Source organism: Coenobita brevimanus, chromosome 116 (genome assembly GCF_032717465.1).
Source record: "Coenobita brevimanus isolate Jiangsu-jjx chromosome 116, ASM3271746v2, whole genome shotgun sequence".
Taxonomy (NCBI): Eukaryota; Metazoa; Arthropoda; class Malacostraca; order Decapoda; family Coenobitidae; genus Coenobita; species Coenobita brevimanus.
The window spans coordinates 884467-900000 of record NC_137069.1 but is presented as its reverse complement, the minus strand read 5'-3'; the positions used below and the strand labels follow the sequence as shown (position 1 = coordinate 900000).

The 15534-nt window shown below is 45.5% G+C and overlaps 1 protein-coding gene across 1 annotated transcript in view; it reads left to right on the top strand.

Annotated features, from left to right (window-relative positions):
- LOC145418763 (roundabout homolog 1-like) overlaps positions 1 to 3736 on the top strand; it is a 43676-nt gene extending 39940 nt beyond the window's left edge. Inside the window, exons 5-6 of the mRNA XM_080287099.1 lie at positions 168 to 1499; positions 2694 to 3736. Coding sequence (XP_080143225.1) covers positions 168 to 1499; positions 2694 to 3736 — 2375 coding nt within the window. The remainder of the gene's footprint in view (positions 1 to 167; positions 1500 to 2693) is intronic.
- Positions 3737 to 15534: the final 11798 nt, after the last annotated feature.

Below are 15534 nucleotides of genomic sequence, written 5' to 3'. Positions count from 1 at the left end.
TCATCCAAGGGCAAAGAAACATACCAAGCCTTTCACGGTTTAGAAATATGAGAGAGAGAGAGAGAGAGAGTGTGTGTGTGTGTGTGTGTGTGTGTGTGTGTGCCCAAGTATCTCTCACGTAGTCAGTATGCATAAGGCTGATCCATCCACCTTTTCTTCCTCCTCAGGGGTGTACGTGTGTGAGGCGGAGAATGAAGCGGGTATTGCCACTGCCCAAGCAACCCTCTCAGTCTTAGATGCCCCTGAACTAACACAGCGACCACAGGACCTGCAAGTGATGGCCGGGAGGGAGTCGGAATTGCAGTGTCGCGTGGAGGGGCAGCCAAAACCCATGGTCTTTTGGCGCCTTCCCACCCTCGACCGAACAGCCGTACTTACACCAGGACACACGAGCGGCCACACATCGGTATCCAGCAACGGGTATACTTTAACACTAAGACACGCGGATACACAGGACACTGGGACCTACTACTGCTGGGGTGTTAGTAGCGGAGGGGGTGTTAGTGGCAGGGCTGAGGTTGTAGTGGTGTCTGCTCTCCCGCCCCCTGTCGTTGGAGTGGGCCCGCAAGACCTGACGGTGGGTCTTGGAGGCGTCGCTACGTTTCCCTGTGAGGTTGTGAGTGAAGCCGCAGACGTTAATATTACCTGGTGGTTCCGTGCAGCTGCTCATCTCCAGCCTATTCAGCTTACCCAGAACGTCATCGAACCCAGGATCTCTCTACCGGAAAATGGGGCTCTGATCATCAAAGACGTGAGGAGAGAGGACGCAGGGATGTACAGCTGCAAGGTGATGGCAGCGACGGGGAATGTGCAGCAGTCAGCGGTCTTACAAGTTGTTGAAGGCCCAGTCCAGCTTGAAACGCCTCTCCTCCCAGCACCACCCAGCAAACCACGACTCTTGGGGCTTAATCAAACAGCTGTGGAGCTTAGTTGGCTGCCGAACTCTCAAGGTGGGGAGGCACAACACCAGTGGTACTCCTTGGAATACTGGCGACAGGGCTGGCCGCAGTGGAGAGAAGCCAACGCCGTTATTATGCAAGAATCCAGCGTAGTCAACCAGCTAACACCGGGACACACTTATATATTCCTAGTACGTGCCGTTAATAGTAAAGGAGCCTCTTTCCCAAGCCCCTGGTCGGATCCTGTGACGACTAGAGCACCGCGAGACCCAAGCTTAACAGCAGATCAAGTTAGACAAGCGCGTCGACGCCTGATTCGCTCCATCGTCTCCCTCACAGCCGCCACCGCCACGGCCCCCAGCAGCGTGCAGCTGAACTGGGCCTTCCTTGCACCCACGGAGGACTGGGTGGAGGGGGTACTGGTGTACTGGGTAGCCGAGGGGGGTAGCGTAGAGGTGGCAACTGTACTGGGGCCATCCTCCTCATCACACCTTCGTCGTCTGCTGCCCAACACCCGGTACACGTTCTTCCTGGTCCCCTTCTGGCGTAGTGTTGAGGGCACGCCATCCAACTCCATCACCCTCACTACACCTGAAGACGGTAAGTGGACTCAAGGAAGCCTGGCATGTCCTTCTGAGCATTTTCTGTCCATGCTTTGACTTTTTGCTTCTTCATATTTTATCCGATAGTTTTATTACTCCTTCACTACGGGGGATCTGTCCTAATCTGAATAAAATCACACTACCTCACACTATCACATCAAACTGTCATACTTCACGCTTCACACTGCCACAACTCATACATTTCACACTTTCATATCAGGGCCTCACACACACACTTCAGTTACACCTCATACACTACCACATCACAGTCATACCTCATACACTTCACACTGCCACATCTCACACTGTCACATCAGTCATACCTCATACACTTGACATCACACTACTACATCATACACTTCATACTACTATATCACACAGTCATACGTCTTATACTTCACACTGACACACCTCACACTCGCCTCACATATGCATTATCGGTACCCCCCCCTCTCTCTCTCTCTCTCACACACACACACACACACACACACACACACACACACACACACACACACACACACACACACACACACACACTGCCACGCCTATACACACACACACACACACACACACACACACACACACACACACACACCTCTTCTCGAACACCCTGTATAAACCTGAATTCCTCCCACACGGACTAGCAAATCCCGTCCAGTTTTTTGCGTGGAAAATTTACATGAAAAAAAAGGCTCAAAATTAGTCTCTTTACATATACACACAGTCACAAATCTCACACACTCACACACACACACACACACACACACACACACACACACACACACACAGAAAACGACGTCCATTTTTAATTTTACGTCATGGTATCTCTGGACGATTTTATTCAGCTTAGGATAGAGGGGACGTCCTTCTAGATTACACTCATGCTATCTTAGACGGTTTTCTTAAGCTTGGGAGAGGGCAAATCCTTCTAAATTTCACCCATTCTCTCTCCAGACGATTTTATTCAGCCTAGGAGAGGCTCTTTTAACTGAAGGGGTTAGATATATCACTAATTAACCCATACTATACCACGGTTTAATAGAATCGTCTAGTGGTACTGTGAATAAAATAGGTCATGCGAATAAAGTGATTAATTTAAAGAATACTGTGACGATAATATTCAGTTAAAGAGCAGCCTCCCATTCTCAGTAAGGTGACGCTAATTTTCCCTCTTGCTTCTGTCTGATTTTAGTACCGGTGGCGGCGCCTGGTGAGGTTCGGGTGACACAGAAGGAGGAGGGCCTGGTGCTTATCCAGTGGTCGAGCCTGGATGAGGGCGAGGCGAGAGGTCGAGTGATTGGTTACCAGGTCATGCTCACCTACAACGGCAGTCACTCAACCCAGACAGTGGCCAACCCGTGGCTTGAGGTCCGCACACTCAAGCCTGGACAGATCTACACAGTCCGGGTGGCAGGACTTACAGGGGCAGGGATCGGACCCTTCAGTGCTCCGGTTATGCTGGAGGCTAGACAAGCACTGGATGCTTTGGGAACGGGAGAAAATGGTGGATCGGTTCTGTACGCACCCCCTCAGCCAGCGTGGTTGGCCTATCTCCTAATTCCACTGGTGTTTCTGGTGCTTGTAGCGACGTTGTGGTACCTAAGGCGGCTACGACACAAGGCCCCTCCTTCCAGCACCACCCATGCTCCTGATCTCTACACCGACCCTTCTATAAACATGTACAGTGATCACAAGCTATGGCGACCTCCAGAAAGCGATAAGGACTCCAGTTTGTCTTCCTCACGGCTCCTCAGGCCAGATCAGCTTGTAAACGAGTACGCAGAGCCCAGAGTACATCGACCTAATCAAACAGCCGAACCCTATGCCACGACGGCCTTACTAGCGCCACCTTCCCCGAGAGCACCCTGGCGTCACCACAGTGTCGATTCCGGGGTGCAGGTTAACTGGTCAGCCATCCTACCTCCACCGCCATCCTGTCCCCCTCCAGACCCCGACCCAGAGGACCTGAAGCCACAGGGACAAAGCTGCTCCACGTCCTCCCAATACGACAACATGGGAGCCAGCGACCAGTACGGGCGGCCCTGTGACACCTCCTCGCAGCATACTTATGAGGTGTATACCCCGGTGGCGCCCTCTGATAGGTATACCTCTGCGGAACCCTCCCCCGACAGATTCCTCACCTTCAACACCCTCCAGGGTCGAGGGGATCACATGGTCCAGGTGGAATGTCACTCCCCTCGGACAACAGAACAACCTCGTAGCAATACACATTAACAATAACATCCCTCGTAGAACAGATAACACATGGATAACGAGAGTAGCTGAGTGGCAGCGCGGGGAGGAAGTGAGAAGAGGTAGACAGAGGACAAGACAGAGATGAAACTGACATATTCGCAGGGGTAGGATGGAAAAGATTAACAGCCAATAGGTCAAAATGAAAAAAAGATGGGAGAGGCCAGAGCCTCCTCCTGCAATGGACTGACTCAGGCTGATGATGATGATGATGTGTGATCTCTGAAATACCGCTGCCACTATAAATGCCTCTACATCTGTGTTGGTATATACGGCATTGATCTTGATTTATCGACAGTATAAACTACCGGGCATATCAATATAAGTGGAGAAACATCCTTCATGTCCTATTTCATCGTAGCTATGGGAAGCAATAATTAATTTCTTGACTGTGCAGTGCCCAGTAAAGGATGTACAGATTATGCACCAAATTTGCTGTGATTTGTACAGTTTTTCGCAAATATTGACGTGTACAGTGATTAGTTTAATCAAGTGTCTAGCTGTTATTGAACTGAAGAAAAATTAATCAAATGTGGACACCAGATAAGAATATGGTTCCGTGAAGTGCTAAGTAAATGATGCAGTGTAACATCGGTCAAGGAAATGGAGTGATCAGCAGAAAAGTGGTGATCAGAAAATGCCTGGGATGTCTGGTTTAAAAACGACAGGACGAAACCCAAGTGATGCTGATATCAAGGCAGAGTCCTCAATACGTGTTAACAAGGAAACATAATATACAGTAAAGCTACAACTGAAATGATTTATAACGCTCTAGTGAGGGTGTACGTCACAGTTCCCAACTTTGTTTAGCAGAGCAAATAATCAAGTGATACATAAAATTCAGAACATCACCCAAATATTACCCCCATTCTTGACAGCACCCAGACAAGAGACTCTAAAAAAGTTACGATTGAAATTCTTTATAATTCCCTAGTGAGAGTGTACTTCGCAATTCCCGACTCTGTTTAGAAGAGCAAATAATCAAGTGATACATAAAATCGAAAACATCAACCAAATATTGTCCTGATTCTTGATAGCACCCTGATGAAAGACTCCAAAAAAAGTTACTATTAAAATTCTTCATAATTCGCTTGCGAGAGAGTGCTTCACAGTTCCCGACTTCGCTTAATAGGGCTAATACGCAAGTGATATATAAAATCCAAAACATCACCCAAATATTGATTCTCGATAGCACACTGATAAGGTACTCATTGTAATACCCTAAAATTAATCAGTGGAGGTCGATTTACCTTCACGTCTGAGAAACCAAACTATATCTATCCCAGGGACCGACCAACGAATAACTGTACGAGAAGAACGCTTACAACAGCAGACAAGATGCTGATTCCAAACACTCCTCAAACAGTTGTCGCTGAAACTGTGTGGAATAATAATAATAATAATAATAACTGTGTCCGCCACTCTGTACGCAGTCCTGGGGGTCCTACCTGCACCAAACACTAGCCGAAAGGATCTCCAAAACGAACCTAAATGGTTATTGAACTGGAAACTATTACTGAAACTATGATACACTCCTGTCGTGGTTTTGTAGGTCCTGTAGTCAAATTCTGCTCTAACTAATTCTGGTGGGGCTAATTCCAGTGACATTCCGTCATGTTTCGGCTTAACAGAGAGGAAAGGCGGGGATATAAATGAATAATGGCTTACAGGAAAACTCAGACGCAGCCTCCCAATTCGGTTTCAGTAGAGATGGCAAGTTTCAGCTGATTTCCAGTAAAGTGGTTAAATCCAGTTCTTGGCTATAATGAGATGCACTGCCACTGGTTATAAATCTTCCCACACAATATAGCAACACTCGGGTTCGTATTCTCGTCGGTTATGGAAGCTCCCTAACACCTTTTCCGTAGTGATTTATTTTCCTTAGTACATCTTGCTACTCTCCTGTACACTACTTAGAGCTTATTTCCAAGATTAACTAGATAAATAATACAAAAATTATTACGAGATGGAGGGATGGAGCAGGGAGGTATATGAGAGGTTGGTTTAAGTTGGGGAGGAGGCAGCAAAATGACAGGGACAGGGAGACATGGGGACGATTTGTTTGTGGCCACCCCTTATAGGATTGAGGCGCCTAGCTATAGACAGATTATTAACGAGCTACATGCAGAAATAAATCGCCAAGGAAGAAGTGTTAAGAGACTTCTTTAATCGACAAGAATACAGGCCTCAGACACTGTAGCAATAGGCACTCACCAAAACCCGCACTTCCACACGCTGTAGTGATGCTTCGTACCTAGCGAGTCTTCCTTCATGTCAGACTTCCAGATTTCTACTCTTGATCAGTCAACAGTTCTTCCCACAATCCCCTGACAAACCTCATAATACTGTCAAAAAACTCTCCAGCCATCTTCCGTCATGTTTGCGATTCTCCCTCACCTCTGCCAGCTCCGTTAGTCTTGTACAGGTGGGCCAAGACGTATATGTACGGTCTTGGCAGTGTGTGTGTGTGTGTGTGTGTGTGTGTGTGTGTGTGTGTGTGTGTGTGTGTGTGTGTGTGTGTGTGTGTGTGTGTGTGTGTGTGTGTGTGTGTGTGTGTGTGTGTGTGTGTGTGTGTGTGTGTGTAATGCAAGGACGAAAGAACCAAAGTCAAGAATCCCGCAAAATTGTTACTTCCAATTAAAAAATAAAAACAGAGAGAGAGAGAGAGAGAGAGAGAGAAATTCAAGACTCATTCATTTCGAGATGCCTGGACACACTGCATTTAAAAGACTAAATCATGATGCTAGATTTCTCTCTCTCTCTCTCTCTCTCTCTCTCTCACTGTGATATATCTTACACCTGCAGGGCTGAGGACGAATATGAATTTTCCCTGGAACTGTATGACTGATAGAAGACTGCAATCCAATAACCCCTTACCACTTTGCAGCAGATGTGTGTGTCGTTTGGGGAAATATCCAGATGTTAACAGGGTGGGGGAGCCCTTAGTATCAGCTATGAGAGTGCTGCACAGGCGTTGGTGGGAGGGTGATACAGTTATCAACATATGAAACTGGGAGAGCGTGAATTTATGGCAGGGGTCTAGCTTTTGGTACGCTCGACAACTTAATATAATCACATGTTTGTTGGTGGCAGACATGAAGTATCAGAGGCGTCAAATATCAGTTGAAATGACCAAGTAAAGGAGGCCTATGAAAGTCGGGAATTACAGCTAGGCAAGGATGAGATGGAGGGATGAAGTGGAGAAATATATGAGGGAGGGAGGTGTGAGCTGGGAGCAGGGCAGTGAAATGGCAGGGGACAGGGCGACACAGAGGCGATTTTGGCCACCCCTTACGGGATTAAGGCGTCTGGCAATAGATAGATAGATAAACATACACTCCACCCACACACTGTCCCAGCGTCACGTGTGGCCAACTGTACGTGCACCGATTCAGTCAGTAAAGGGTTCGTTCAGTGACCAATACCACTTCTGTTGTGGATCCAGCATCATTTAAATATGATTTCAGGCTGTCTATGGGCTTAGGTCCCTTTGTATCTGTGGCTTGTCAATCATAATTCTACAAAAGGCAGCACTTCATTTGGGTACTTTCACCTGGCCATCACTTGAAGACATTAATCACACGTCCTGTATCTTCCTGGGATTTCTCAGAAAAAAAATAATAATAATAATCCTGTGTCTGCCACTAATATACCCGAATGTGTCCACAACAGCAAAAGTTTTAAATGAGAAACTATTGTACCTTCTCACTACTTAACTAACGTCATATCAGCGAAGGGGTTTATGTTACACCGATGAGAAAAGAAATCATCCTGTTCTACTAATATACCCAAATGTGTCCACGGCAGCAAAAGTTTTAAATGAGAAACTTTTGTCCCTTCTCACTACTTAACTAACGTCATATCAGTGAAGGAGTTTATGTTACAAAGACGGCAGTGTCGCACCAGCGGTAGTTCAATACACTTCAGTAACAAGTAGTGGCTGTATGCACTGGATTCACAGGTGTAATATCTGCAACGCTACAGTAGTTCTTCACACACTGAGGTGCCAAATACGCTCAGTCCTCGCGGGGCTGATGTTATATATTGTTATAATGCTCCTAGTCATTTGTATATAAAAAGAAGTTTATTTTCTTAATAAAATCGTGGAAACAGATATATTGGAGTTTTATTTTCCCAGCTGTGTGAGTCCGTCATTCTATCATGATTTTGGTGGTTGAATAAGATGCCTTCGCGTGTTGGCACTTATATATAACTGTCCGGCTACACTGCTCGCTTATGGAAACGTCCCTCTACTCCCTCCCTATACCCCGAAAGTTGGATGGTGTTCTGCAGAGAGGAAATCAGGCTGCAGTCTACCGGATTCACGTTCAGATGAGCGAATGGAACTAACAACAACAACAGCAACGAAAATAACAAAACAACAAAACAATTATAATCTTCAAACTGACTGCAAAGGTATATACAAAATCCAGTTTCAGATAAAGGTGTAGAGAGGGTGAAGACGGTCCCACCATCAATAAATTAAGCAGGTAGGTAACTAGTCAAAATAACCAAACTGATTACGAAATGCTTAGGTAACAGCAGTACCCAAGATCAAGGAAAAAATACACTCGTTGTACTGCTTCACACACACACACACACACACACACACACACACACACACACACTACACGCACCTTACATACACCCCAGACACGCCCCAGATGTACACCACACACTCCTTACACATCCCACACACGCCTCTGTGGGTGTGGAGGAAAAATTGATGGAAGTGAAAGTGTGCCGCTCTAGGACTGTAACTTGCCAGAATTTAATGTCCAAAAATATGCAGTGAGTCAGTGAGTCATATAGTCAGGTACACACACTGGCTGTTACCGCCCATGTAGGTGCAGGAGATATCTATGTGTACTGGGGCGTTCAGCTGCTTCCAGTCGCATGCATGAGGAGTTACAATGCGATAAATATATTTGCTTAGGCAGTTTGCGTTTCACCTGTCCATAACAGCGAAATCAAATGAAGAACATGAAAGTGCTGGAGGGCCTTTAGTAACAAAATCCTAAGAACAATAATAAGAAGGTTTTTTTTTTTTTTTAATGCAAGGAAGAAGGAACCAAAGGCCAGGAGCCCCCATATCGTTCCTTCCAAGAAAAAACAAAAACAATATAAGAGAGCCAATTTCAAGATCCGTTCTTTTCGAGATGCCTGGACACACTGCGTTTGAAAGACTGGAGATCATAGGAAGTAGGAAACACAGACAGAGGGAGACAGTTAAAAGATTGACCCGTTGCATAAATGAAGGACTGGGAGTAACGGTTAACTCTTGCATCAGAGAGTTGGACAGAAAAAGGATGAGAATTTGTTGCTAGACGGGTGTTACGCGCCCGTCGGAGAGGTGGAGGGATGCAAGCAGACAGTTCAGAGGTGCAGTGACCATTGAAGTAGCGATAGAGATAAAGATAGAATGAATAATATAAGGTTTCACGTGGATTTAAAAAAAAAAAAAAGCTCAGATAAGGAAACAGACAAAAGTAGGGGACTGACAGGCATAAATTAACTCACTATATCCCCTCCACCTTAACTTGGCCCAAACTTTCGTCCCACTGCGTCTTATTCTAACCCGGTGACAAACTGTGGTAATACTACGGCCCTACATCCTTTTCCTTAGCACTTCTTCGTGACTAGTACCATGGTCTAAGACTCTAGGGTATATTATGACTCAGGTTTGAAGATGTATATGGAGAACAAGTTAAGGGAGAGAGAGAGAGAGAGAGAGAGAGAGAGAGAGAGAGAGAGAGAATTTCACTCAGGTCAAGAATATAGTCGTGTCGCTCAAAATAAACAAATGAGAGAGAGAGAGAGAGAGAGAGAGAGAGAGAGAGAGAGAGAGAGAGAGAGAGAGAGAGAGAGAGAGAGAGAGAGAGAGAGAGAGAGAGAGAGTCACCGATTTCTCTCAGCTCAAGAAAATAGTAGTCTCTCAAAAGAATAAATAAATAAATAATTAAATACAACCAGGTGTCTCTAAAAGGTAGAAATGTAGCTAAATTCGAGCCAGCCTTGTTGCTACATAATACCCTCCGCCATTACTATAATAGTTGTGATAATTCCACCGCTGTTTATGATCATGCCAGGCGCCTTACCCCCCCCCACCCCTTAGCCCCTCTCTCTCTCTCTCTCTCTCTCTCTCTCTCTCTCTTTCTATGTATGTATGTATGTGTGACTATCTTCCTCGCCTCTCTCTCTATGTAAGTATGTATGTATTCATGTATATATGTATGTTTGGTAAGTGTGACTATGTGTATCTCTCTCTCTCTCTCTCTCTCTCTCTCTCTTTCTCATTTCCCAACACACATTTCTCACACACCTAAACACGGCCACTTTCCCCCCTTCCACTCGAAAGAAACCTTGGATTATGTAAACTATCTCCATGCATGGATGGATGTTGCTCCCTCTCTCTCTCTCTCTCTCTCTCCACACACACACACACACACACACACACACACACACACACACACACACACACACACACACACACACACAAATTGAGCTGCATAACTTACCTATACACATATTACCTTTATATTTACCTATATATCAGTTCTCTCTCTCTCTCTCTCTCTCTCTCTCTCTCCATATCACAAATCTCCCTCCTTTTCCCAGCCTTCTTTCCATTCACTTTACACAACAAAACGGTCAAACACGCCTTTGTTTCTTTTTCCACGCCAGTTCGCTTGACATGGGAGAGGCGGGACGTGAATCAGAGGAAAAAGAATGGCTCCTTCTCTCGTGTTGGTGTCGATAGCGCATTTACATATTTTCAAGGTTTTCTGGCGAGAGAGAGAGAGAGAGAGAGAGAGAGAGAGAGATCTGAGTCAGCGGGAGAAATAAAAAGGTAAGTAGGAATTTTACACCCTAAAGGGGGGGAAGGATGGAAGTTCGAAGGGCGAGTTTTATGGATGCTGGTCCAGTCTCTCCTCAGGACGATTTTTTCTCAACCGTCTGAGCTCGGGGGATTTTTTTAGGCAGCATAAAAGACAGACTGGCAAATGAGGATGTGAAGGAGCGTTGTGGTGTGGATGTGGATGTGATAGGAAGCGTTAGGAGAAACACACTGAGGTGGTCTGGCCATGTGGAGAGGATGGAGAGTGAGAGACTGATGAGGAGAGTGTATGTGGTGTGGATGTGATAGGAAGCGTTAGGAGAAACACACTGAGGTGGTCTGGCCATGTGGAGAGGATGGAGAGTGAGAGACTGATGAGGAGAGTGTATGTGGTGTGGATGTGGATGTGATAGGAAGCTTTAGGAGAAACACACTGAGGTGGTTTGGCCATGTGGAAAGGATGGAGAGTGAGAGACTGATGAGGAGAGTGTATGTGAGTGAGGTGGAGGGGGAGAGAGGGAGAGGGAGGCCAAGGATGAAATGGAGGGATGGATTGGAGAGGTATATGAGAGAGGGGGATGTGAGCTGGGAGCAGGGCAGTGAAATGGCGGGGGACAGGGCGACGTGGAGGCGATTTGTTTGTGGCCACCCCGTATGGGATTGAGGCGTCTGGCAACAGATAGATAGACAGATAGATAAACAAACATATCAGAAAACCTAATATGAAAGTATGAGGTAAAGGTGGTACGAGACCTATCCACACTAGGACGAGGTGGTGAATGAGTTGCATATGTCAGCTTAGCAGTGTGTGTGTGTGTGTGTGTGTGTGTGTGTGTGTGTGTGTGTGTGTGTGTGTGTGTGTGTGTGTGTGTGTGTGTGTGTGTGTGTGTGTGTGTGCAGTGTGAAAAAAAGTGTGGAGTGTGTGGACCAGAGTAAACATGTTGTGAGGAGGAGGAGGAGGAGGAGGAGGAGGAAAAGACAAAACAAAAAAGACAAAGGGGAAGAGGAGAAGAAATTGGGAGGAGAAGGCACAAAACATAAAGAAAGAAAAAAGGTAGAATAGGAAAAAGTGGAGGAGGAGGAGGAGGAGGAGGAGGACGTCATCAACCCAGGATACTGTGGCTTTTAATATATTTCTTAAACTGTTCTCTCTCTCTCTCTCTCTCTCTCTCTCTCTCTCTCTCCCTCTCTCTTCTGCCTCCAAACGCTTTTAACTTTAGAAACCTGTGAACATATCGTTGTATTTATTGTTGTTGTTCTACCCAGCCCTGTCTAACCAAGCAAACTCATCGACCACAAGCAAGCAATCGCCTTCCTGTACCAGACGGGTATGATCATGAAGGGCTAAATGTCAACAGTCACGAAGAAGTGCAAAAAAAAAAAAAAAAAAGAGGCGTAATCACGGCAGGTATAGTCATGACGTGCTAAATGTCTATAGTCACGAAGAAGTGCTAAAACGGGTATAGTCACGAAGAAGTGCGAAAAAGGCATAATCACGAAGAAGTGTTAAAAAGGCATAGTCACGAAGAAGTGCTAGAACGGCACTGTCACGAAGAAGTGCTAAAGAAGGCACAGTCACGAAGAAGTCCTAGAATGGGTATAGTCACGAAGAAGTGCTGAGTACAAGGACCGCAAATATATATAAATATAAATAAATATATATATAAGGACCTGCCAGCTCTCGCCTCGCCACACCGTCATGCACGTGACTCCACACTTTCCTGACACAACAAACAACCCACTCCTTACTCCTGAAATAATATTCTTAGCTGGCATCGTACTGTACTGCTTGGTCATTGCTGGGAAAAGAATGCGAGTAATGGTGGTAGTAGTAGAAGTAGTAGTAGTAGTAGCAGTAGTAGCAGTAGTAGCAGTAATAATAATAATAATAATAATAATAATAATAATAATAACAACAGGGCCAGTTAAGACGGAAGAACTATACCACAGCTACACCCACCAAATAACACAGCTACACCCAGTTCTCTTCCCCTCTCTGTGTACTCTGTTTCCTGTTGAGAATTAAATGATTTTACAACACCATTCTTACTTTCACCAATCTATGTTACACTTCCTTTAAACAGACAGACAGACCGGCTGACAGAGATAGATAAAGATTTAGATGAAAGGGGACGTATAGTTAGATATATACATAGGTGTGGTTGTATATAGATAGATAGATAGACAGATAGATAGATGGAGAGGTGGGGAGAGGCAGCAGTTGATCTATCCCAAAACTGATCTCGGGTTCTGATAGTTTCGGGCCGGATGTGCTAACCAGTATATCACTAACTCACCAAGAGAAGGGACCTCCCGAAAGAGAGAGAGAGAGAGAGAGAGAGAGAGAGAGAGAGAGAGAGAGAGAGAGAGAGAGAGAGAGAGAGAGAGAGAGAGAGAAACAAGACGAAAATAGCCAACTCGCCACACTCGTCAAAAAGGGTAACTTAACTAATGGGGTCTATTTGTCCTGTGTGTGTGTGTGTGTGTGTGTGTGTGTGTGTGTGTGTGTGTGTGTGTGTGTGTGTGTGTGTGTGTGTGTGTGTGTGTGTGTGTGTGTGTGTGAGAGAGAGAGAGAGAGAGAGAGAGAGAGAGAGAGAGAGAGAGAGAGAGAGAGAGAGAGAGAGAGAGAGAGAGAGAGAGAGAGAGAGAGAGAGAGAATATGGGGACGTGGACCAATGTGGGCCTTCTATACTTCTTTCACACAAACCTGACACATTTTTATCCTATTACACTTTACTTCACATAGTTCAGTGGCGGAAAATGGGAATGCTACGGCTCTACATCATTTCCACAGCACCTCTTCGTGACTAGCATCATATTCTAGTGTTAATCTCTTGTTACAACTAGCATTCAAGATGGAGAGAGGGCAATTTTAGGCCAAGTAAGAGGGAAAGGAGTATGGATCCGCCTTAGGGCATGTCCGTCACCTTCCTCCCTGACGCATCATGTCAAAGTGAATCATCCACGGAGAAATATACAGAGAAATAAACACATCTCTCAGCTTAGGAATTTCAGTCAGCAGTGAAAGGTGAAAGGCAAAGGTGAAATATCAGTTGGACTTCTGTACCTATGGGCAGAGAAACATACCAAGCCCCTCTTAGCTTAGGAATATTAGCCAGCAGAGGAAAGTGACAAGAAGTGGAGAAATATTGGAGGAACTTAGAAGTGGAGAAATATTGGAGGAACTTTTGCATCAATGGGCAGGGAAACATACCAAGCCCCTCTTAGCTAAGGAATATTAGCCAGCAGACGAAGGTGACAAGCAAGAGGTGACACGCTTGGGGAACTTTTGTATCTCTGAATAGGTAATCAAACCATCCCCCTCTCAATTTACGAATATTAGCATGTAAGAGAAAGTCAGAAGAAGAAGAGCTGGAATACCAGGCAGAGAAACATACCAAACCTCTCTCAGCTCAAGGATATTAGGCAGCAGAGAAAAGTGGTAGAAGAGGTGACATATTAGGCAGAGAAACATACCAGGCCTTGCTTAGTTTCGAAATATTAGCCTGTAAATGAAAGTGTGAAACAAAGGAGATAAATACGAAGCAGAGAAACATATCAAGCCTCTCTCAGCTTAGGAATATTAGCTAGCAGAGGAAAGTGACAAGCAGACGAGGTAAAATATTAGGCAGAGAAACATACCAAGCCTCTCTCAGCTGAGGAATATTGGCTAGCAAAGGCAAGTGACAAGTAGAGGAGGTGAAATATTAGGCAGAGAAACATATCAAGCCTCTCTCAGCTATGGGAATATTAGCAAGCAGAGGAAAGTGACAACTAGAAGAGGTGAAATATTAGGCAGAGAAGCATACCAAGCCTCTCTCAGCTTAGGAATATTAGCCAGCAGAGGAAAGTGACAAGTAGAAGAGGTGAAATATTACGCAGAGAAACATAACAGCCCTCTTACAGCTTAGCAGTATTACCCTAAAGGGGAAGGTGAGAAACGCGGTGATAAATGTTACCCAGACAAGGACACTAAGCCTCTCTCAGCTCATGAATATCAGTCAGCAGAGGGAAGTGACAAGTATAAGAGTTGAAATATTAGTGGATCTTTTGTTCACGATTGTAGTGGTGAGGGTAGGGGGTTAGGGTTATGGGTGGGGAGTTAATTAAGCCATTGTAGGCCATGTTTGGTCGAGTGTGGCGGACCAGACCACAGATGTAGGTGACAATGGTGATAAAGGCTACACACACACACACACACACACACACACACACACACACACACACACACACACACACACACACACAAGCAGCTGCCAAACACGAGGGGTGGGATGGGGGATAATCAGCTCACACACACCTTGATATCACAGCAGTAGTGTGAGGCCAGAAACAGTGATGGTATAGGGCACACAATAATCCCACCTGTAATCACACCGACGCCGGCACGCTTTGATATAGCCAATAGTGCTATAAAACTACTATCACTCAGTACGCTGGCCCTTATCGCCCTCAGAAGATAAGAGATATTGAGTAGCAGGGATATGGCGACAGCAAATCTTTGTCAAATGTCGCCTCGTTTGAAGTTTTTTTTTTTTCCTACTATCTCAAGCTAGCGAAGTACGAACAGAAAAATGTGTGTGTGTGTGTGTGTGTGTGTGTGTGTGTGTGTGTGTGTGTGTGTGTGTGTGTGTGTGTGTGTGTGTGTGTGTGTGTGTGTGTGTGTGTGTGTGTGTGTGTGTATCGAAGGTGAAGTGCTGTAGTGGCTGTGTTAGTATAATGTCAGTCTGTATGTCATCAGTGGTGACGGAGAGACGCCTTCACGTGCTGGCACTGATATAACAATAAGACTTTACTGCCAGGTTATGCAAACGCCCCTCAACTCCCTCCCTATCCCACGAAATGAGGATGGTGAAGTGCATGAGGATAACTTCAGCCTACAGCCCACCTGATTCTAATTTCTGATAAAGTGGGACTACCTCTACTACTACTACTACTACTA